General features: G+C 45.5%; 1 protein-coding gene across 2 annotated transcripts in view; it reads right to left on the bottom strand.

Moving 5' to 3' along the window:
* Positions 1 to 3,136: 3,136 nt before the first annotated feature.
* Positions 3,137 to 23,875, bottom strand: part of acsbg2 (acyl-CoA synthetase bubblegum family member 2) — a 25,758-nt gene continuing 5,019 nt past the window's right edge. For both annotated transcript variants that reach the window (XM_083647919.1, XM_083647918.1), the window contains exons 2-15: positions 19,469 to 19,598; positions 18,401 to 18,525; positions 17,181 to 17,452; positions 15,235 to 15,323; positions 13,844 to 13,964; positions 13,204 to 13,284; positions 12,907 to 13,056; positions 11,860 to 12,036; positions 10,335 to 10,516; positions 9,437 to 9,679; positions 8,932 to 9,149; positions 8,516 to 8,655; positions 6,452 to 6,698; positions 3,137 to 5,236 (exon numbers count right to left, since the gene is read on the bottom strand). In XM_083647919.1, coding sequence (XP_083504045.1) covers positions 5,118 to 5,236; positions 6,452 to 6,698; positions 8,516 to 8,655; positions 8,932 to 9,149; positions 9,437 to 9,679; positions 10,335 to 10,516; positions 11,860 to 12,036; positions 12,907 to 13,056; positions 13,204 to 13,284; positions 13,844 to 13,964; positions 15,235 to 15,323; positions 17,181 to 17,452; positions 18,401 to 18,525; positions 19,469 to 19,575 — 2,271 coding nt within the window. In that variant the 5' untranslated portion in view covers positions 19,576 to 19,598 and the 3' untranslated portion in view covers positions 3,137 to 5,117. The remainder of the gene's footprint in view (positions 5,237 to 6,451; positions 6,699 to 8,515; positions 8,656 to 8,931; positions 9,150 to 9,436; positions 9,680 to 10,334; positions 10,517 to 11,859; positions 12,037 to 12,906; positions 13,057 to 13,203; positions 13,285 to 13,843; positions 13,965 to 15,234; positions 15,324 to 17,180; positions 17,453 to 18,400; positions 18,526 to 19,468; positions 19,599 to 23,875) is intronic.

The raw sequence follows: 23,875 nt of genomic DNA, 5'->3' as shown, positions 1-23,875 counted from the left end.
TTTCATTGACGGTAATCATGTTTTATGTCCTTGGTTTTTCCGAGATTAGGTTCAGTGTTATAAAGACGACTCCCTGGCTGGTTGTTGCCCACGTCGGTTAGCTCTAGTAACAGTTCTGTTAGCCTCCAGCTGTGTTGTGTGTTTTGTGATTCAGTGCTCTCTCTCAGTTGACTGTGGATCAGGTCTGGGCTCCCTCTTCAGGCCAGTCAGGTGGGCCTAATACAGATTTTAAAATGGTTTGACATACTTTAGCGAATCAAGGAGCGTTTGATATCAAGTTACTAAAGCCAACGTAACCGCCTCAACGGTGGAAATATAGTTGGAAAAATAAGCTAAACGAAGCTCTCCTCGTTGTCCCCCCCTCCCAAATATTGGATCGGATTGTATTGTCCAGGTGTGTTGATACCTGTGGCCCCTCTAGTCTGTACACACACACACACACACACACACACACACACACACTCATACACAGACACACACACACACTCTCATACACAGACACACACCAGCCCACTGTGGTTCAAACTCCCAACAGTCAGCCTTCAATGAGTGATTCACTCCCTGCCTCTCTCCCCTCCTCCCTCTTCTCTACAGTATTTATTCTGATGCTTGGATAGCTTTAATACGGTTCAGCCCCTCTGTTTCTGTTGCCTGCCCGGCTCAGCGACACGCACACACACACGCACACACGCACACGCACACACACACACACACACACACACACACACACACACACACACACACACACACACACACACTCCCTCTGCCCTTAACTGTAAACCTGTGAGCAAAGCACACAGTGTCAAGGCCTTGGAAAGTGTCCCCGCTTTTCACAAAACACAAAACGGAGGAAAAAACCCTGGAACCTGGAACCCGCCACCTTACGCAGCTCCTCGCCCCGCCCCTCGATTTATCTAGGTGTGCCTATGTCAACACGACTTCTGGCAGTCGTCACTGAGAATGAACTTTGCAGCCCGTGTGAGTGAGTGTACAATGAGGTTTGTTGCGTTTTTTTTTTTTTTTTTTTGCGAGTTGTGCGTGCGTGTGTGTGTCAGCGAAAGGAAAGAGAGAAAAGAACGTTCCTGTCCTCTTCTCTTGTGCATGGATGTGTGAACTTTTAACCTTCAAGTCCTAGTTCATGAACTGTGACCTTTGACCAGGCACTCATTTAGTTCCCTTGTGGTGGTGGAGTGGGGTCACGGGAGGGAGTGGAGGGGGTGGGGGTGGGGGGGTGGGGGGCGGTGTAAGGTTGAGCAGTAGCTCCCAGAGAAACCCAACTGTCTACCCACAGTCAATGTTTTATTTATGGACCTCTGCACTTTTGGCTGTGGTGACTTCAGTACTTAAGTAATTATCTAAACTGTATTTTTAAGGATTTTATACAATATTTACATGCAATACGATATGAATTGATTTTTTTTCTCCCCTTGCCAACGTTTTTTTTTTTTTTTCCTAAGTTCTTATTTAATTGTCTTTATTCGTATTTTGGCATGTCTTGTCATTATTCACAAACAAACAACACGCCTGTTAAATCTGTCTATTTTAGGCATAGGATGATGTTATGGGGAAAGTTCCCTGAATGTGTCTGTGTATCATAGTCCCGATGACAGCTGAACACCAAGGAACAGGTGTCTGGATGTTTGCTGGATGAGCTCAACATGTTGATATCATCCTCATCCTCTGCTCAGTAAGAGTAGCCGGACCAGAAGGAGGACATGCTTAATCCAACGCTTTTTTGGTTCAGGGAAACCGAGAACTGTTGAACTAGAAACCCGAGTCTTATTTTCTGTGTACGACGACGTCCAGTTATGATTTGAGTGTTTCTTTTTCTACTCAAAAGTATTCGGCAGCGTTATTTGTCTGTAACTCTGTTATTACACGGCCCCGAGGCAAACTGTCACCTTCACTCAACTTTCGTTGTGTTACTGATCCCTTGAAACCTGAAGAACGTTAACACACCATAGGAACCATTACAGGGCTGTGAGAGGGGAGCAGTTCAACTGAGACTATATTATATATATATATATATGTGTATAATAAAGCAAAGGTAGAATATCTACTGTGTGGATCTTTAAAAAAGGACGAGAAAAAAGCAAAATGAGCAGCAAATGGTTACTTGCGAGTAAATGTTTTGTATCCGGATGCTGTGAGGAATATGGGGGGGCGGGGTGGGGTCTTGGGGGGGCATGTGCAGACGGGGCGTTTCCTGTGTCAGTGGTTGTCATAATGTGTCTGTGACAGGGGACAGGGTTGCCTGTATTTATCGAGGTTTGATTGATTTTTTATTTGATTCTTTTTGGGGGGTGAGGGTGTTACAGTTGGGTTTGGGGAGGGGGAGAAGTCCAAAATGTGTTCCATGTATGTGGTTGATGCTACCATAATGGGCCCGAACAAATGAACTGGATGGCAGAAGAACAATGCGTTTTTTGGTTTTGTTTTGTTTTTGTTTTTTTAACTTGGCATTACAATGCCACCATGTGGCCATATGATGCAAGTTGTTAACAAGGACAAGAAAATGTTATTTTAATGTTATTTTTTATTTTGAAATCATATTATTAATAAAGTCATTGAGTACTGTCCCCCTGCGTGTCCCTTTCATTGACCTGTGGTTGACCCCCGGTGTGGAGGGTTCACGTTGGGGTCACTGATGTCCTGCAGCCTGCGGGGTTAAAAGGACAAGCAGTGGGCCAGGCAATAACGCTCATGATGCATGGACAATCCATTGAGGACATGTCACTATTAGTCGGGACATTTATTGGCAACGGCCAATAAACACCGCAAATATATGGTGAGCTGTGTGACACTGTCCGGGGGACATATTGCCAATATCCTGAGACCTCTGCTGCGGTATAACCTTCAGTAAATGTGTTATTGTGTGGGACACGCTACGCTTACTGAGATCATGTTAGTCGATATCAACGCTACTAGTAAGATTGTTGGGTCACGGGCTGCCATTGGGCCTTTTATGTCTAGTAGGTTTTTATGTCCTCAAATTGCACGACTTTGTGAGCAATGCTCGCTTAACCTTGATGTGATCATACAGATTCATTGCACGAAGTATTTACCTCACACTTCAGATTAAAGGAATACAGAGTAGAATGCAATGAGACACGGCAGCGCTCCTCCATGTGTTTAACGTTTATTTTGTAACTGATCACTCTCACACGCACACACAGAGAGGAGGACATTCACATTTGGGTAGACTGGGCAGAAACAGGCCTGCCCAGCTGTTTCTCCAGCAGTCATGCATATTTCCATCTTCACACCCTGATACTCTTAGGAGGAAGTATGAACAAAAGCGCATGTCTTATTAAAGGTCAGGTCAAATCAAAACAAGTATTCTGTCTCGGCTATGATGAGCTCTCATTGATTTGTTTTTAGGTTGGTTATTGCAGAATTGCAATAACTAGATTTGTAGCGCGCGCGCGCCCTTCTGCCCATAGGTGGCCTTCTGTAGCATCTATGGAACAGAAACTCAAATGGCTGAAATGGATTGAGATGTTAGCTGTGTGTTCACAGCAGTTACTTTATAATTGAAGACAGTAGTAGAGAATTCACCTAGCCCAGCAATACTGTTATGAATCACCGTCATTTCCTCATTTTCACGTTATAGATGGGCCTGAATGACAATTTGCCTTCTGGCCTAGTTTGCACTGTCATGTTTTCTTACTTCAGTTAGCTTGAGCAAGCCATACTCGCCTCACTAGTGTGAGAAGGTTACAAACATACAGGTTGAGCATCATGTACATTACTGCTGCTACATATACAGGAATCTGCGCTTCTGTTTGGAATAACAGGTTATATTTTCACCTTAAACGTCCCTCAAAACATTTCAGAATGTGACCTGAAATGTCTTCATGTCTGCATATTATGACTTTCGGTTATATCACCGAAACCTTGAGCATTCGATCATTTCTATATCTGATGCATAATGTGTGGCAGCAGCAATAAGGACAATGCTACAGTAATGCAGTTGATACATTTGTCATAAACTAAAATCTAACATCTGTACATTTCCCCGTTGCAATTTCTCCATGTATGCGTGCAAAAGTGGCGCTGGGCTGTTCCAACAAATGGCCGACGATCAGTTGAAAGAACATCCAACCCACAAAAAAATAAAGGCAACATGAGAGAAGAAGCAGATGTAGGCAAAACATAATATTTACAGTATTTCACAAGATCACAGCAATTCTACACACAGAACTGTTGGAGAACATCTCAACCGGGCAAGTGCATAGGCTGTAGTGAGAGAACACAAGATCTGAATACATACTTTTCAAATGGATACAAAAATGCACGAATTGCGATATATGGCTTGATGTTTCACACTGTTTCAAAAACATAAGTTGGATGCTCAACTATGAGATTGTGTGATTGTAGCCCCACAGATTTCTCTACAACTACATCTACTTCAGACTTGGAACGGAGTCGTTAGCAGAGCGGCCTTCTCTGTTTGGACAGATCCACAACGTAAACGACTAATTCACTTTCCTTCAGAGCTCTGAAACCAGACTGACAAAGACAAGATAAACAACAATAAGGCCAGTAAATCTTAAAGTCTTCCTGGAACAATTTCTTTACATCCTGAAGCTCATTCAGCCCCGAGTAAAACATTGACTTTGGCAAACTGGAAACAATAAATAAAGAAAATCCTGCTACGTCCTATCGTCTTGTTTTTGGATTCCCTGCCACTTTGTCTCTCAAATAATTACAGTACAATAAAACAGTGACTTCAGACAGCTGTGGCTACTTCATCTATCGGATCTTATTGTTCATAACATGGATACAAATAAATAGACATCAGCTTATTGATAACACCAAATTATAAAGCTATTTTACAATGGCTTCGTGTGGACTTTCGTTGTGTTCCTTTTTGTACAGCACCCACAAATGTAAACAAATCCCAACAACCAATCAAAGGAAAGCTACCAGAACATTTTGGACAGGAGAGAGACGGCAACAAGGAGTGGTTGGAGTGTATCTGTGTGTGTTGGAGTGTACATGTGTGTATTTGTACATCAGAAAGAGACAGAGAGACATTGTCGACATCGGGGTCTTTCACGGCGGCTCTCTGAATCCCCCTGCAGGCGGAGGGGAGGAACTGTCCCAGTGCAGCTCTATTTGGGAGGCAGGGGGTTGTCGGGGGTGCTGGGAGTGGCCACCTCCTTATAGAAGCTCTCAATCTGCTCCTTGTACATCTTCATGACCACCGGCCTCTTCAGCTTCATGGTAGGGCCTGGGACACGGACACACACGCATGCACGCACGCACGTGCGCACACACGCACACACACACACACACACACACACACACACACAGATACTTTAGTACCGATTCAGACACACATCCTTCTCTCCTGGTCCAGCTAGCCTTTATACATTTCAAAAGTCCATACTTCTAGATCTCAGATTTAAGACGTCGCAGATTTATTGCTCATCCCAAACTGTCTCATAATTGGTACTTTTCTATATTCCTACCAGCGTTTACCCTGTTATCCTCAACAACACATCCCTTCCATCTTATCAGGATCTTACATCTGATCAGGATCTCAATTACATTACAATGACATCCTGCTGCCCATGCTTATCTAAATGACAATATTAGGGGGGGGGGATCCAGTTTTGCAATTATAGAATGAAGAAAAAGAAAAAAAAACATTGTCCACCTTAATTGAACCCTTATAGTTTATCTACATTTTAGAGCCTCCTACCTGCTGTAGCTCCTCGACTCCTTGTTCTACTTGTATGTCTTATTCAGGGGTTACCAAGACCGACGTTTATTTGACCAAAATAAAAATAAAATAAAAAATGCTACAAAGTTGCGTCCATTCATAATTGTCACAATGAAATGTATCTGCTATGGGTGATGTTTTGCTATGGAGCACATTTATTACAGCTGTATTCTTAGCCACCATGCTAATGTTGGCAATAGGTATGAATGCGATTGTCAACTGTGCCTGTGTGACACCATAACCATCCAAGTAGCAGCCAAAGTCCAACACTAAGCTGGTTCGATGAAAGGCTGAGATTTAACGTAGAACTTAATGATGAGAACTGGCTAGTAGCAAGTTAGGAGACGTGTGCTCAGGCTAGGCAGCTGAATGATGCGGACGTGAAATCGAATCGTTGACAGATGAATCGTTGAATCGCTTATGTTTAAAATGTATGTTGACATTCAGATTTTAAAGCAGTTTCTAAATAAAAAAAAGGGAGTTGATATTTATCTGACTGCTTGTATTCAATGATGAAAAATTAGCCATGTGCAGTAATAATATAGAAAATTGAGGATGTGATACTCGGAGCTGCGATACTTTGAGCTGTATCGAGATGCATCGTGAAATCAAATCGAAGAAAGATGAATCCTAATCAAATTGTGAGGTCAGTCACACACACAGTGAAGATTCACAGCCCTGCTATATCCACCCACACCCCGTGTCCCCCATCCTACTCACCCAGCTCTCCTCCGGTGATGGAGAAGTCCTGGTCTAGTACGATCCACTTCTGGATGCGCTGGGCGTTTGAGGCGGCGTTCTCGTTGACGCGGTTGATTCCCTCCTGGATGGCGGCGTGGACGGCGCGGTCTCGGCCGCCTGAGATGTCGGAGACGCGCGCGGCGTCGCTGCCCATCCTCTTGCACAGCTCCATGGCCTCCGCTGTGAGCTCGTCCTCTGCAGCACCCGTCTCCCCGTTCACCTGGCACTGAAAAATGTCACGTTTTAAATAAGAATCTATTTTTTTTCATTCCATTATTACTTCCGTGTCCATGCAACAACTGTTTGGAGTAGAGATGTAACGGTATGAAAATTTCACATCACGATTATCGTGACCAAAATGATCACGGTTATCGTATTATCACGGTATTAATAAAAAAAAAATGAAAATGTTCCAAAAGTACTGAGAGACTCACTGAAATCATTTTACGTTTATATTGAAAACTCAGACCCAAAAAGGATTGATACACTAATTTCTCCAAGGCTGCACGTTTGCATCTGGGTAGACTCAGCTCTCAGTCTTAATCCGTTTCACTACTGTAAGACTGAGAATATTACTATTTAAATCTTTTCATAACGTTAGGTGGTGCTGTTGGAAGCCTTGCATCGGAGAGCCAATCATGAGTGTTGTGGGCGGGCCTGCTTTCTGGGAGCAGTGACGCTCATGATGAACCGGTGCTGTCGCGTTTGCGGATAAACATATTAATCACTTAGAAACAAACATAACCTGTTAATAGGACGTGTTTCATCCGGCCCCGGCGGCTAGAGGTCTTTCCCCCAGCGATATGCCCGACTCCCGAGGCTACGTTACAGAGCCTGCTGATGACTCACAGTAGCAAGCGGGCCACTTCCGGGTAGGACAAATTATTGTAAAATAAACAACAGGTATAAACTCTCTTTGCAGCACATCAGTGTCTTGCTCTATATTGGAACTATGAAACATTGCATTGCCGCTACCAAATAAAATTCTAATAATAAATGTAGGCGTGTCTGCTGCCGGCCGTTCTCGCCGGGCTCAATGAACCAGATTTGGAACAGTAAATTCCCAGACGTTTGGTGGTTAGGTGGCGCTGTTGGCGCCGCTCACCAAACGTCTGGAAACCGAGACTAGCATCTGGGAGACTGTTGCCAACTTTGGTTGATGATGGACAGTATTTACCATGTTTTTCAAAGCACTGTAATCACGGTACCACGGTTTTAATGATAATGAAAATGTGAAACGGTACGGTTATCGTAAGGAATTTTATCACGGTTATCATTAAAACCAGTTATCGTTACATCCCTAGTTTGGAGCATTGCTGCTTTCAAAATTTGGATTCGAGTCCATGTACGCTGTGTTGCAGTTCGCCAAACAGTCCACCAGGTGGCAGTCTCTGAAATTATATGGTAGAAGAAGCAAGCGCTCTGCTTCGGTTACTGCTTTTCACTAAATGACAGCAAATCTCCTTTTGCCATCAGTCAACATTGATTCGTAGCCTGTTTATGCTGATGAGATAAAAAGGGAATAAGGATAAGATGTTTATATGTCACACAGAGCTGGCAGTGTTTTAAAATGCATGCCTCAGATACAGTATCGCTAACGAGCTACATCAGTCATAGTCACTTCTCAGTCTGATATCCTCCACTCTGTGTGATAACGACCTGCTGGGTCCCACTGCTTGCTAAGTGTTGTGTGTTGTCTTTTGAACAGGCTCTGAACTTCCATGACTGGAGCAGAGTTCACTGGGGTTCGAGGTCTGTCATGGGTACTTGGTCGATAGTATATTGAGGATAGTATATAGTAGTAATATTCATGGCCATTTAGAACCAGAGGGACAGCCAAACAGAGAGTGACATGCAAGATAGTCACTGGGTTATCCAATTGAAGCGCGGTCTCCCTACTCACTAAACCACCCCGCTGCCCTTCAACGCGTCTCTTATTAATTATTTATCTGAACAATAGAAGCATGTGTAATAGGATGGTTACAGCAGGTCTCAGGTTCTGAGGCGTTACCTTCACGGTGAGCAGCATGGACAGGAACTTACCTTCACGGTGAGCAGCATGGACAGGAACTTCCTCTTGTCGCCGATCAGCATGGCGTTGCTGATGAGCGGCAGAGCCTCCTTCACGGCGTCCTCGATGGGGACGGGAGGGATGTTCTCTCCACCTGCAGTGATGATTAGTTCTGCAATCACATGCACACACGCACACACACACACGCACACACGCACACACACAGACACACATACACACACACACACGCACACACACAGACACACAGACACACAGACACACACACACACACACACACACACACACGCACACAGGTTAGGGAACAGGTTTAGTAGCGAATTGGGTCCAATGCAGAAGAGTTATGGAGTCAGTGTCAGTGTCTCTAGGTGAAATGGTGACAGTGCTAGAGGAGGAGGAGGGCGTGGAAAAAATCTTTGAACCTTTTTACCTTTGATGCGGCCAGTGATGAAGAGGAAGCCATTCTGGTCGTGTTTGCCCAGGTCGCCGGAGTGCAGCCAGCCCTCTGCGTCCAGAGCGTCCTCCGTCTTGTCGGCCATGTTGAGGTAACCCATGAAGACGTGACGGCCCCAGAAGCAGATCTCGCCGTTGCCCTCCTCGTCTGGGTTGTGCAGCTTCGTCTTGCATCCTTGAATCTCCTTTCCACAGCTGCGGGGCAAGTTTTCAAATGTTGAATGAATGAATGAATTTATTTGGTGATAAAAAAAGAACAAGGAGACGTGGACAAGTACCAAATATCAAACATATAAGTTAATAACAAACATCACAGGAAATCACCGAGGATAAAAACACAATAAAGCCCTAGGGCTTATTTCCATTGTGGTCCCCCTGTTCAGAGACGAACGTACAGACACACACCTGTACAGACACACACCTGTACAGACATACACCTGTCAACGGATACCGGAGAGTACAGAGAGGAGAAGAGCAGGTACCTGGTGAGCCTGAAGGCATCAGGCAGGGAGATGGTGTGAGGTCCAGTGCTTTCGCTCATGCCGTACAGTTCGTACACGGGAATATCCAGGCTGAGGAAGAACTCCAGGGTGTCTTTGGTGATGGGAGCAGCGCCGGTGTAGCACTTGTTGCAGCGGTCCAAGCCCAGGGCTTTACGCACCTTCTTGAACACCAGCTTCTTGGCCACGCGGTAGTTGAGCGGTGCGCGTGCAAGAGCTCCATTTCTGAGGGTGGGGGGGAACGGAAGAAGTGTGAGTCACTGAGGGTGAGGAGTTGGGTTCAAGTCTCCAGCAGGTAAATCAGTGAGACACACAAGATCATTACTACTTATTACTATTATTTACATTTTAGGGCATTAATGTAATCTAACCGAATCTTCCTAGATCATCAAAAATGATACCCAGCCGATAGTAAGGAATGCAAAGCAGAGACAGAGCTGCAATGCCCCGGCGATACTCCTGCAACACAGTACGCTCATGTAAGAGTGGTCGAAGTAAATAGATATTAAGTAGAAATGTATCAATGTGCTTCAGGAAATAAGCTAAAGAGGCAAAGAATCCAACCGTACTGACTTTCTAAACTTGACCTACTTTAAGTGTGATTTGGTCTTGGGGTATAAACCAGATTAAGTATGATTTGGTCTTGGGGTATAAACCAGATTAAGTGTGATTTGGTCTTGGGGTATAAACCAGATTAAGTATGATTTGGTCTTGGGGTATAAACCAGATTAAGTGTGATTTGGTCTTGGGGTATAAACCAGATTAAGTGTGATTTGGTCTTGGGGTATAAACCAGATTAAGTGTGATTTGGTCTTGGGGTATAAACCCGGCTTGTTCTCAGAATAGCCAAAGCAACAAAATGGGAATCTTTTGTACTCACTGGTTCATCTTGGTGAGATTGGTCTGCAGACCCACACCCTTGGCCCAGACAGCGACTTTCCTGCGCACGGTGGAAGACTTGGCCCCGACAGACTTCATCTTCTCCTGCATCTTCTCCCAGACTCGTGGCACGCCCATGAAGGCTGTGGGACGCACTTCCTTCAGGGTGTTTACCAGAGAGCCCTGGGAAGACAAGATGGACACAATATACTATGAGCACCAGAAGCCTTTATTTTCAGCACAAACACCACTCACAGTTTATAGCTCAGATGGAGAGAATCAAGCTGACGTGAACAGAAGAGGAGCACAGTGAATACTTGGTAAAGACCATGACCATCTGCTCCTACAGCGTGATGGATGGAATTCTTGCTTCATAAAGAGAAGCTTCTGTTTGCTCCCAAAGACCTGGTACACAACCTTCAACAACGATGAAGCCTTTTCTTGTTTGTGTAAAATGTCACCGTGTCCCACTCAGCATGGCCTTCAAGTCTTCTCTTAGTCTGTTTCCCACAACTAGATGACACACTTGGTTTGTGTTTATCAGGGGGTAGAGAGGGTGATGATATGGAGGGACTGGCCACAAACGTCCTTTTAGAGATAACTCAGCATGCCAGTCATGTCTTTTTAACTCCAGAACAAAACACTCAAGATTCTTCTTATCAAAGGACATTTTGTGGAGGATACACTGTGTGGGTGGATCGTTCTCAAGGTTCAGAGATAAGTTTCTGCTGACTGATATATAATATAGCTCTGGAGTAAGCGATGACTAGAGGTTTTGGGTGTGCGCACACAAATACTGAACATGTAGTACCATGTACTGTACGTATACACACAGCACAGACACACTGCTGACTGGCTGCTTCACCACCTGGTACGGGAACTGTACCACCATGGACTGCAGGGAGCTACGAAGAGTGAGACGCACGGCCCAGCACGTAACAGGATGTGAGCTGCCAGAACTGCAGGAACTGTATCACCAGCAGTGCCTCAGGAGGTCCCTGAAGATCATCAAAGACACAAACCATCCCCACAACAGCCTGTTCTCCCTGTTACCCTCAGGGAGGAGATACAGGGTCCCAAAAGCACGCACAAATCGCTTGAGGGACAATTTCTTCCCGCAGGCCACGAGACTCCTTAACATACACAAATAGTGTAGTAGCTGAACTGTACCGTACTGTAGCTGCTACCATTATGTATGTTTAATTGTATGTTTATTTAGGTATATGCTATTTGCACCTGTACGTCAAATACGTCGAATTAAAAATGTTTAAGCACGTCTAAAGTATGCACATGACATGTGCACCTATGTGCAGTGAATATGCCACTGTCTCTGACTTGTCTTATCACTCTACTTGCCTTATTGCTTGTTGTGTCTCTTGTTGTTTTTGCACTCATATGCCCTGTTATATTTTTACTATGTTGTAAACGGAGTCCAGCACAAGAATTTCACACGTGATACTTGTACCACGGAGTGGCAATAAAAATCTTGAATCTTGAATCTTGAATCACTGCACTGCGTGCCTCACCTTGAGGGCGTCTGGCTGGGCGAAGTAGGTAGCTCCTCCAACCTTCATGGTGACCCAGATGTCGACCATCTGAGCAGCGATGTGGCTGAGGGGCAGGTAGCTCACCACCACCTCCTGAGCCTGGGTGGCGTCTGTCAGACTCACGTGGCGGCTGGTGGCGAACGCTGTCCATGTCAGCTGGAAGGGGAGGAGTTAGGACCGGGCGTTAGTATTCTCTATTTGAATTGTTTTATATTTGAGGGAGGTCGGGAGAAAGGTTGGAAAGCAATAAAGAGCACACAGAGCATCGCATACAGCCAACAGTTATTTTGGATCGGCCATTGAAATACGGCATACGACCACAGACGCAATGCTCCATCAAAAATGGTTATAGCTCGATAAGTGAGTTGTGACAAGAATGAAGTATGCATTTATCAAAGGCACAGTTGTCTCACAAAGAGGGAATATCCGCGCTTCAGCTAACGAACCTCGCAGAACTGGTGCCTCTCAGAAAAAGGGACCGAGTGATCTAATTCTGGAGCACACGGTCGATTTGACCAATTTAATTAGGTACAAACAGGTTGACGTTTTCAACAAGACAAGTGTCTTCCTCAGAGTCAACAAAGGACACGGCTTGAATGACAAGTTTAAATACTCCGCCTCACTTGTTTCAGTCAGCCAGGTTATCCAGGCTGATCTTGAACCGGGTTTGAGTCAATCATACGCCCTGTGGATAAGACTGAGCACCTGTTGAAAGCTTCAATTGTCTTCAATTGTCCTCAAAGGGATTTCAACAGCGGGCAAAGTTCTCAAGTCGCTGTCCTTTTAATTGCTTAAGGCATTTGACTGATCTCTTCCGACGTCTCTCAAGAAACCGTAGGAACTTAAGAGCTATGCAACATGCTGCTCCGTGCAGCAGTTCGACCTCGCCGTGTTGTGTATATCCTTCAGTGGCATCTACACCTTCTCCCACTGTAAGCTCACAGCTGGAAGACATTCTCCTGACAGGCAAGTGACAGTTCAGACCTTCTCAGATGTGGCTGCGACGCACTGGGGCTGGTCACTTACATTGTCGTGGCTGAGCATGACTCCCTTGGGCTGGCCTGTGGTTCCTGAGGTGTAGATGAGTGTGCAGCACTGGTTGGGCTTCTGGCCGGAGATGATCTCATCAAGGAGAGTGTCCGGCTCATCACGTCCAAGCTCCATGAACTCTGCCCACTACAGGAACACAAAGACAAATAATATGACAACAACAAAATAAACCCCTGAACGGACTATTCTTAAACGGAAGCCTGTTGGTCTGGAAAAGGGCGCGCACATCTACACCTGCTGTATCCGTGTCCAAAGTCGTGTGTCCTTACTTACCGTGTACAGATTTGGTCTTTTCTCTTTTAGTGCATCTTTGTACTGGATAATAGCTTTCAAGTGCGGCAGCTGGTCTTGAACCTGTGGAAAATTGTAAACAAAACAAAAAAATGCATTCGTATGAGTACACAGACATCTGGCAATAATCAACGCAAAACACCCGTGTCACTTCTATACTATTGAGTACCAATACTGATAACAGGCATGTCATGACAAAAATATAGGACTCTAATACTGTGTTGATCGAAGGCCTGTGTGAGTGATATTATTCCTTGTTCCCAATGAGAACAAGAAAAGTGTTTATGGAAATTTCATTATGAAGAAATAAAAAAAGGGAGAAATACACAGAATAAACAGTAAAAATGCTTAGCTTGCGCCGCTACATATTTGTGCTTTTTTTGTCCCCGTTTCTTGTGGTCCTGATCGCAACTCTGATGAGCAAGAATAGAAGTGTGCTGCACATGTCAAACGTCATATGAGTTGAAAATATTGGGATGCACATGATTGATTCTTTTAAGCACTTTTCAATGTCCACTATTTCATGATGGACAGAATATTTCCATCGCTCAGTGTCAGTGTCTAATAGGAACGAAACGAATCGTTTTCCATATCGAACTCAACAATCAGCCTCTGAGCTCACCTGAAGGATCTTCTGCAGCTGTTTGTGGTTCTCCACCACAATGACATTGGCCTTGCAGTTCTCTGCTACATACTGGCACGCCTCGGGAGAGTTGGTGGTGTAGATGCCCACAGCAAAACCACTGCAACAGAAAAGAGAAGTCAGACGAACAGTACTATAGGAGGCAGTCTTCAGTCATGACCCTGGAGCAGATTTCCCTGATCCTTTACCAATACTGTTACAAGCAAGATCAACTATCCCATGTGCTATTTTGGGAGAGCACTTAATGTAGAAACCTGGCTTGGATGTTCAGGCATGTCATCAATTTCAGCAAATGGGGCCACTCATCAGAAATATTTAATTGAATCCGGTCCATAGTACAGACGATTTATTGAAAGCAAACGCTTTTTTGATCCTATATGGCTCATCATCAGCAACATTCCAGCAACATGACGTGCTGCGAACTTCTGCTGAGACTATTCAATAAATTCTATGTTGATTTGTCTTGGTCGGGACAGGTTTGTCGGCTTGGCAGAGCTACCAGTTTCAGTACATTCTTACTGCCATGCCTCAGCAGTGAGGAGGGACTAGGCGTGGGAGGCTACGCTACGCTAGGCTACGCTACGGGCTAATCCACACATGAACGTGCAATTGTGCTGCCGTGCTGTCACAGCAGAGATTTAGTGCACACACAGTTCACAGAACAGGAATGACTTCTAAACTTCCTGTACTGTACTGTTACAGTATGTACAGGACTACTGTACATACTGTAATACTGCTCTGCCTCACTCCACTCTCATCCACAGCATTCCCAGAACAGTAGTGTGTGAATGAATAAAACCCACTGCAGCACAGCTCAAATTAAGCAGACGATGTGAAAAAGCAACAGATCGCAGTTAATAGCATGACAGATGTTCTGACAGAACCAGCTCAGTTGCGTGACCATGGGGCAAAGCTGGCCTTTTAATCAATGGTTTAAGTTCTTAATCTCCCCCCCCCCCCCCCCCCCACCCCAAGATATGATATTATCATGATACTTAAGTCACGGTACGATAGTGTTGCGATATGCTAGTATTGCGATATATTGAGTATTGATTTATTACATTCTTTCCACCAACACTGTCATAAAAATCTGTCATAAATGTTGCATATTTGTTACATAATATATTGTTGCAAATACTACAACATGTGTGACATCAGACAGGAATGATAGCCAGTTGTCTTGGTCAATGCAATTTACGTGCCGAAACTCAAGTCGTCTTTTTAAAGCAATGTAGCACGACGACGTGCTAAACTCAGTCACTCAGCGTAGTGCTCTGGCATACTGGTATTTCAAGTCTCTTACATACACACTTGCACATGTGCAGTCCACAGCTGGAAATTCATAACAGACTCCAGCAGACACTACTTACCCGGCCAAAATGGCAGCGATGTCAGAGATAAACCACTCAGCGGAGTTGAAGCCCAGGATGCCGACACCGTGGTAGCGCTCCAGACCAAGCTAGAGAAAAAAACACAAAGACACGTGTACCGAGTTAAATAATAACAACACACGTAGTTGAATATAGTAAAAAATAACATTTTGGATGTACTACTAAATCACATCTGGTCGAGTTTTTCTTTTTAAAACACAGATATATGAGATACACACAACTTAAATATCGCTGTGAAAATCTTGTAATCTTTGCATCTCGTTACGTAATCTTGTTTTTGTGATCTTCATGATTTATCTTCATTTAAGGACACGTTCCTCTGTAGGCTAAGATGAGAAAAGTAGATATCCTGAGCTTATGAAACCTTTTAAAACACGACTGTATCATGTAGAAAGATGCATGCTGGTGGTCAATCGAACACCAAGTTGTCCCAATTCCTGAAAAACCTACAAAGGTGTTGGTTAAGCTGACAGCAACCGATTACGCAGATCTTCTGAGAGATCGTAGCACAAGATAGCTTCAAGCACATTTTCCTCACTAGCTAGTAATTATGGAAGCAGATACTGTGTTTCCACTTGAGACCGCCATCATAACGCAAACCGATACCAGGTTTAAAACAGTCATGAGCTTTTTTAAATAACTTATGAAGCCTTTCATAACCGCAGCAGCAACATAAAGAGGTGTGAGATACCTGAACCTCACTTCCTCTGGTTGGAAACGTGAGCTTCACTCATGTGTGGGAGAGTGTGAAGATGTCAACCAGCATACACTGCCATCAAACACCATGTTAGGGTTAGCCATCATGTGCTTAGTGCCTGGAGGAAGTGTAGGCCATAAGGTTCAGGGGTGTGTGTGTGTGTGTCCAAGTCACTCAGAAGTCAAGTGTGTGTGTGTGTGTGTGTGTGTGTGTGTGTGTGTGTGTGTGTGTGTGTGTGTGTGTGTGTGTGTGTGTGTGTGTGTCCGTGTGTGTATACAAACACGACCCCCACTGACAGCTGGTCAGCCCTCTCTTTTCCATGCTGTCTATAATGGTGTTGGGTTGCACAATAAACAACTGCGTGCCCTGTGCTGCTGTATGTACAGCTGAGGCTTGCACTGGCTGGCCTACAGGGCTGACATTTTACTCTGACACACTGTTGTACTGTGTCGTGTGTTGCGGAGACCCGACCTGCCTTGACCTGCCACAAAGCCAAACCCACACTGGCATGATGAGGTGAAAAGGTCACAACAGTACTGGATTGTTTAAAGTGACGCAGACATCTTTGACGTTTTGAGACTGGAGGGCAACTGTTGCTGAGAGGGAATGGTGACAATAGGTGACAATAAAGATTGATGGTCTTGAGCTTGCAAACGCGTAACTGTCAACGGTTTGTTTTACTGCTCTCAATGCTAACAAAACCGAATGACCAACTATATGAGCTGATAAGCTGTGCGCTCCTCGGTGAAAGCAATGGGTGATATCTGGAATATTGCACTTGGATTTCATACAATATTGTAAATATAATCAATCATTTTGTGAGGTTACACATTCACCACTTTTCATTGTGTGTGTTCTATTTCACTAGTTCATATTTGAACTTCTTGAACTAACATATTTTAATTAAAAAAAAAAAATCCTTCTCAAACCTACTAATGCTACATGTTACTTATTCCTTCTCAAACTACTTCCTACATGGTGCTAGTCTAACAGAAATATCTTAGCTGTCATTGATTGTGTCGCATAGTTGTTTTCTGTACTGTTGACAAATTGTGATATTGTAAGTCGCTTTGGACAAAAGCGTCTGCTAAATGACGTAATGTCATGTAATGTAATGTAATGTAATGTAATGTAATGGATGTTCCATCCTATAATTACAGTAGATAGGTCAACTCAACTGCAACAACAACAACTGGCACGTCTCAGTCTCTGTGTGGCCAGGCCTTACCTTGAGGAAGCTCTTGGCTGCGGTGCGGCAGGTCTGGTAATAGTCTCTGTAGTTGAGGTTCTTCTGCTGCTCTCCTTCCTTCCAGCTCAGAGCGGTGTAGCTGCCGAAGCGCTCCACAGCTGAGGTGAACATCTGGTCGACGGTCAGAGGGGGCTCGGCAGCCTGGCCAGACTCCCCCATCCTCAGCTTCACCTCCCCGCTGCCCTGGGACGTCCACAGGCCAGGCTCCCGTGCTGCTGGCACCGACAGGGAGTCTGGGCGCCGGGCACTCGCTGGACGAGGAGAAGAGACAGGAGAAGGATTTGTTAGGTTCGCTCAAGTCATTACCACCACTGATGTGCCCTTGAGCAAGGTCAACAGGGTGCTCCTGGAAAGGAGAGCATCGCACTATATCTATAAATAAAGGTTAAAATAAATAAACAAATAAATACCTACATACATAAATACAGTAATAAATATATAAATACATCAGAATTTAATGAGTGTTAAAACAAAACAAAACAAAACATCAAACAACCAAATTAATATCATCTCATCATCATCATCATCACATATAGACCATGAAATGGCACTGTTGCCACTGTATATATAATGTCCTGGAGGAAGCCAACTTTATCACCTAATTATGGCCATATATAGATCATGGCCACCAGCCAGAAGATCAGTTATCTGAACAGCAAAGGCTGTGAACACAGAGCACACCGCAGAAACCCTAATGTTACCTTTAGTATTCAAATTCTAACCAGGTTGGCAGCGAAGGAACGAGAGAATGTTAGAGTCAAATCTCCCTGCGTATTGGAAGAGTGGCAGAAAGGCAGGAAAAGGGGAAGGCAAGTAATGTTGCCAAAGAATGTTGAGAGTTCACTCTCTTCCGCTTGACCTACTTCCTCATGGAAAAGATTCACAAACGCCCCAATAGGCAAGTAGAAACCTTTGCAGCGCACAGTCAGTATTGAACCACAAGGGCTGTAGAGGGGATGTAGTATGTGGTCAAGACTGTAGAGGATGTAGTATGTAGTGCCTTGAACCTGGCAGCCATCTCTATTGTTAAATGTGCCTCTCTGTGTCTGTGTGTGTGTGTGTGTGTGTGTGTGTGTGTGTGTGTGTGTGTGTGTGTGTGTGTGCGTGCGTGCGTGCGTGCGTGCGTGCATGCGCGCGCGTGTGTGTGTGTGTGTGTGTGTGTGTGTGTGTGTGTGTGTGTGTGTGTGTTCACCTCCCACCTGTCTGTGTGTTTGAGGGCTGTTCAGGCATAATGTCTGCAGGTTTGGTGGTGGTGGTGGTGACCTCATCACAGGCACCAGTCTCCTCTTCCCTTTCTCCTGTTGACTCTTCTTCTGAGGAGTCACTGAAGAACAAGAAGACCATGTCAGCACACACACCACACACACACACACACACACACACACACACACACACACACACACACCACACACACCACGCACACACACACACACACACACACACACACACACGCACGTGGATCCCCGGGCCCGCTGCACATCCTAGGAGGGGGTGACCCAGGGCAACAATCTTCCCATGCTCATAGGGGAAATAGCTTTCTGCTCCAAGTAAACAATTTGTTTCCGTAACACGGTGTTCAGCTCTAGAGTCGCGTTCTGGACATGATGTAATAATGCCTTCCCTCCCAACTTAAGTGTGGAATTTCAGTTTTCACAATAACAGCGATTTCAAATAAAAGCTGAGCCTAATTGGCAAAGTAAAATGATTAATTACTTGTGCCGACAGGAATTTGGCAATTTTGCATTTGCACAGAATGACACTGCACACTTTACAACACATGCAAATCCTGCTAGTGTCCAGTGAGCACTGGAGCGCTGCAGCCTGTGGATTGGGGAGACTATTTGGCTGCCATTTGTGTACTTTCCCATAACCCACAATCAATTGGCAATTAGCCACCATCTCAGTAATGTTACAATCCCTGATAGCAGCACGTGTGTGTGTGTGTGTGTGTGTGTGTGTGTGTGTGTGTGTCTAGGTGTGTGTGTGTGTGTGTGTGAGTGAGTGAGTGAGTGAGTGAGTGAGTGAGTGAGTGTGTGTGTGTGTGTGTGTGTGTGTGTGTGTGTGTGTGTGTGTGCGTGCGTGCGTGCGTGTGTGTGTGTGTGTGTGTGTGAGTCGAGGTGTGTGTGTGTGTGTGTGTGTGTGTGTGTGTGTGTGTGCGTGCGTGTGTGTGTGTGTGTGTGTGTGTGTGTGCGTGCGTGCGTGCGTGTGTATTCGTGCGTGCGTGCGTGTGCGTGCGTGCGCGCGTGTGTGCGTGCGTGCGGGCATACTTGGCTATATCTGCAGCGACGTCTTCCAGGGAGGCGGCGCTGTCTTGGCAGGATGACTGAAGGAAGCCACCATCTCTGGCAGGTTCCATCACCACAGCTGCAGACATGGCAGCGGGCTCACACACGATCACTGAGAGAGAGAGAGGGGAGGAGGAGAAGGGATATTGAACGGAGCTCGTTATTCCAAATTGCCTGGAAATTCACAGCAAATGGCTATAAGGATATTAGACACTCGTGGAGCAAGGTTCAGGCACGCTTCAAGAAGATGCCTTGTGGTGGTGGAGGGTGGGGGCGTTGGGGGCACTGCCCCCCTGACCTAAGTGCCGCATAGTAACAGATTGACATCAACATGTGACTGCCAGCGGCTTGGAGAACTCACAAGACTCACACCAGAGTGTTACCGGCTCCTGGTCACAGGGGCAGACCATAGGTGAAGAGAACACAGCAGTAATTAGGCTAACAGCCACAGTTGGGGGTTATTATGGTTCCACATCCACCCCCATTTTGGTACTAGCTTTGGTGCTACTTTGGTGCTTTGGTGCTACTAGCTTGTTAAACTCGCATTCCAGGAATATCATATTTACCGAGGCTCTTTCCAAGACGGCAGGCAGCACTCTTGCCTCAGTGTGTTCGCACAGAAGCAGCCGGCTGCCCAGTTCCCACTTGCGTAGCAGCAGGACACACTGAATCCCACTCCATTTGGAGGCAGAACACCCCATACAAAGCGCCAGGAATGGCCAACGCCAACTCCAGTCCCCAGAACCGTCAAATCAAATCATCCACACACGCTATGTCCCGCCTCATGACCCTGTTCCAGTCAAAGCAAAATGTTTCTTTTCACTCGGATACGTCATCACAGACGCTGAGATGTCACTTCAGCTCATCTTTAAATAGATGAAATAAGGTTTGTGGTTAACAGAAGTGTATGAAACAGCAACGTTTGTGTTCAGCAAGAGAATCTTCACAAATGAGGACCACTTTTGTGACGTTTTCTGAAAATCTCATTAAAAAAACACATTTATGCTTCAAAAGTCATATTTGAGCAAATCTATATATATATATATAAATTTGGCAATGTGGGCAATCGAGTGCGCATGAGATGCCTAGTTATATACAATGACATTGTCTTCTATAATACAACTGTTTGCAAAACTAGATAGTATGGTAACAGTCCAAGTGATTACATGCAGTCTAGTTAGTAATGTGGTAATTATATCCTCTATAAATAAAGCACCTCTTTTAGCTAATTGTAATTGCTCCAGCAGTGTGTGCAGATGATCAGCCCATAATGAGGTCAGGCCAGGGCTCAACAAAACAACCTTTAATAGTGGTTGCCAGGTTGGCGGCCAGGCATCAGCTTTTGGTTGCCGAAACTGAAATTGTGGTTGCCATTTTTAGGCACCCTATATTTTGAGTAATTATACTATGCAATCCTATGTCAGCTTAATAATGAAGATGTAATATTTCCTCTCATTCATTTGTTCATTCGTTCATTTCACCCACTTGTTCCTGTGCATGGTCACAGGATATAGAACATTTTGCCAAAATTCAACAAGGATCAATCATATCCATTGACAGAAATATACAATCTGTCAAATAACCAATGTTCACATCATCAGATACATGTTCACACATTAGGTATCAGAATGCAGGGAATGCAGTTGCCAACTTGCCACTGATGGCAACGAAAGGCGAATGGGTTGACAATTTCTCTAAATGGTTGCCAATGGCAACCTGGCAACCCTTCATGTCGAGCGCTGGAGGTCCATTTCAAACGGTGGGAGGGAGACAACATCTACCTTTGGTCGACATGACCTCACCACCACAGGAACCACGTCAATACCTCCAAAACAATGACCCATCAGCGCTCCACCGCTGTCAAACACACACACAGTACATGCCCGTTCTCACTCAGGCCCTGCGTGTCCTCCTGTAGTAAAGACCCTGGTGCTGTTGATCTAAGGGGGGGTTGAAAACACATACCAGCGGGCTTGTCTGCCTATTGTGCTGCTGGCCTATCATTGCTCACCAGTCAGGACAATTGGACAAGGGCAAGTGGAAAGAAAACAGGCTCCATGGGGGTCAGGGAGCACGAACAAAAATATTTTCTCTCAACGTCAGGGGTTTGAAACCTTCCATTGAGTGTAGAACTGGGGAAAGCTGGAAAACTGGAATGCGTCACAGAAATTAATGGGAATAGTGTGGGATCCCAGTACCAATGCAGGGGGGCGGGGTGGGGGGTGGGCGACTACACCAACATTCCTGAAATGACTGAAATTCTGTTCAATTAACAGCCATCTAGTCAAAGTGCCACGGGCACACACACCGTTAGCTGAAACCTCCTCAAATACTACCTCAAATACTACCTCAAATACTACCTCGCAAATTGGCCGTGGTGAGGCAGGCAGCCGGTCCACCCTGGTGAGACCTTACCTTGCTACAGATTCCTGTCATGGAGCCCTGATGCTGTCTTAGCTGAGAAGACCGATGTCATCATGGAGCCCTGACGCTGTCTTAGCTGAGAAGACCGATGTCATCATGGAGCCCTGATGCTGTCTTAGCTGAGAAGACCGATGTCATCATGGAGCCCTGACGCTGTCTTAGCTGAGAAGACCGATGTCATCATGGAGCTCTGATGCTGTCTTATCTGAGAAGACAGATGTCATCATGGAGCTCTGATGCTGTCTTAGCTGAGAAGACAGATGTCATCATGGAGCTCTGACGCTGTCTTAGCTGAGAAGACAGATGTCATGGAGCTCTGATGCTGTCTTAGCTGAGAAGACAGATGTCATGGAGCTCTGATGCTGTCTTATCTGAGAAGACAGATGTCATGGAGCTCTGATGCTGTCTTAGCTGAGAAGACAGATGTCATGGAGCTCTGATGCTGTCTTAGCTGAGAAGACAGATGTCATGGAGCTCTGATGCTGTCTTAGCTGAGAAGACAGATGTCATGGAGCTCTGATGCTGTCTTATCTGAGAAGACAGATGTCATGGAGCTCTGATGCTGTCTTATCTGAGAAGACAGATGTCATGGAGCTCTGATGCTGTCTTAGCTGAGAAGACAGATGTCATGGAGCTCTGATGCTGTCTTATCTGAGAAGACAGATGTCATGGGGCTCTGATGCTGTCTTAGCTGAGAAGACAGATGTCATGGAGCTCTGATGCTGTCTTAGCTGAGAAGAGAGATGTCATGGAGCTCTGATGTTGTCTTAGCTGAGAAGACAGATGTCATGGAGCTCTGATGTTGTCTTAGCTGAGAAGACAGATGTCATCATGGAGCTCTGATGCTGTCTTAGCTGAGAAGACAGATGTCATCATGGAGCTCTGATGCTGTCTTAGCTGAGAAGACAGATGTCATGGAGCTCTGATGCTGTCTTATCTGAGAAGACAGATGTCATGGAGCTCTGATGCTGTCTTAGCTGAGAAGACAGATGTCATGGAGCTCTGATGCTGTCTTAGCTGAGAAGACAGATGTCATGGAGCTCTGATGCTGTCTTAGCTGAGAAGACAGATGTCATGGAGCTCTGATGTTGTCTTAGCTGAGAAGACAGATGTCATGGAGCTCTGATGCTGTCTTAGCTGAGAAGACAGATGTCATGGAGCTCTGATGCTGTCTTAGCTGAGAAGACAGATACCATGGAGCTCTGATGCTGTCTTAGCTGAGAAGACAGATGTCATGGAGCTCTGATGTTGTCTTAGCTGAGAAGACAGATGTCATGGAGCTCTGATGCTGTCTTAGCTGAGAAGACAGATGTCATGGAGCTCTGATGCTGTCTTAGCTGAGAAGACAGATGTCATGGAGCTCTGATGTTGTCTTAGCTGAGAAGACAGATGTCATGGAGCTCTGATGCTGTCTTAGCTGAGAAGACAGATGCCATGGAGCCCTGACGCTGTCTCAGCTGAGAAGACAGATGTCATCATAGGGTGATCTCACTGCTTCTCGCATGGACACATCATGCAAGGCTGCCATTTTATTCCCCACTCTTCTCCCAACAACGCAGCTACAGACTCCTCAAAGATGTGCGCACACAGCTCTGTGGGTGGATGTGGGGTTATGAGCGGTCTTTAAGGTGGTGGGGAGAGGAGAGGGTTGAGGGGCAGACAGACATGTGATGGACTTGGCGCGGTGGGACGGACAATATAATAAGCCCCCCCCCCCACCCCTCTGTGCATGCTCATTGTTGTGGTCATGGAGCATGGGGGTTGGGGGTTGGGGGGTGGGTGGTGGTGGGTGGTGGGTGGTGGGTGGTGGGTGGTGGTACGTGTGGCGGTGAGGAGGGTGACACCGATCTAAGAAACAGGCTCAGTCACTCAGATGACTGGGCTATATTCAGATGACTGGGCTATATTCAGGCAAGCTGGAGAGAAACCTTCATTCATCTTGTTCTCTCCCTGCCTCCTCCCAAT

Source organism: Poromitra crassiceps, assembly GCF_964638095.1.
Source record: "Poromitra crassiceps genome assembly, chromosome: 12".
Lineage (NCBI taxonomy): Eukaryota > Metazoa > Chordata > Actinopteri > Beryciformes > Melamphaidae > Poromitra > Poromitra crassiceps.
Note: the sequence above shows the minus strand (reverse complement) of the source record. Positions and strands in the feature narration are given on the sequence as shown.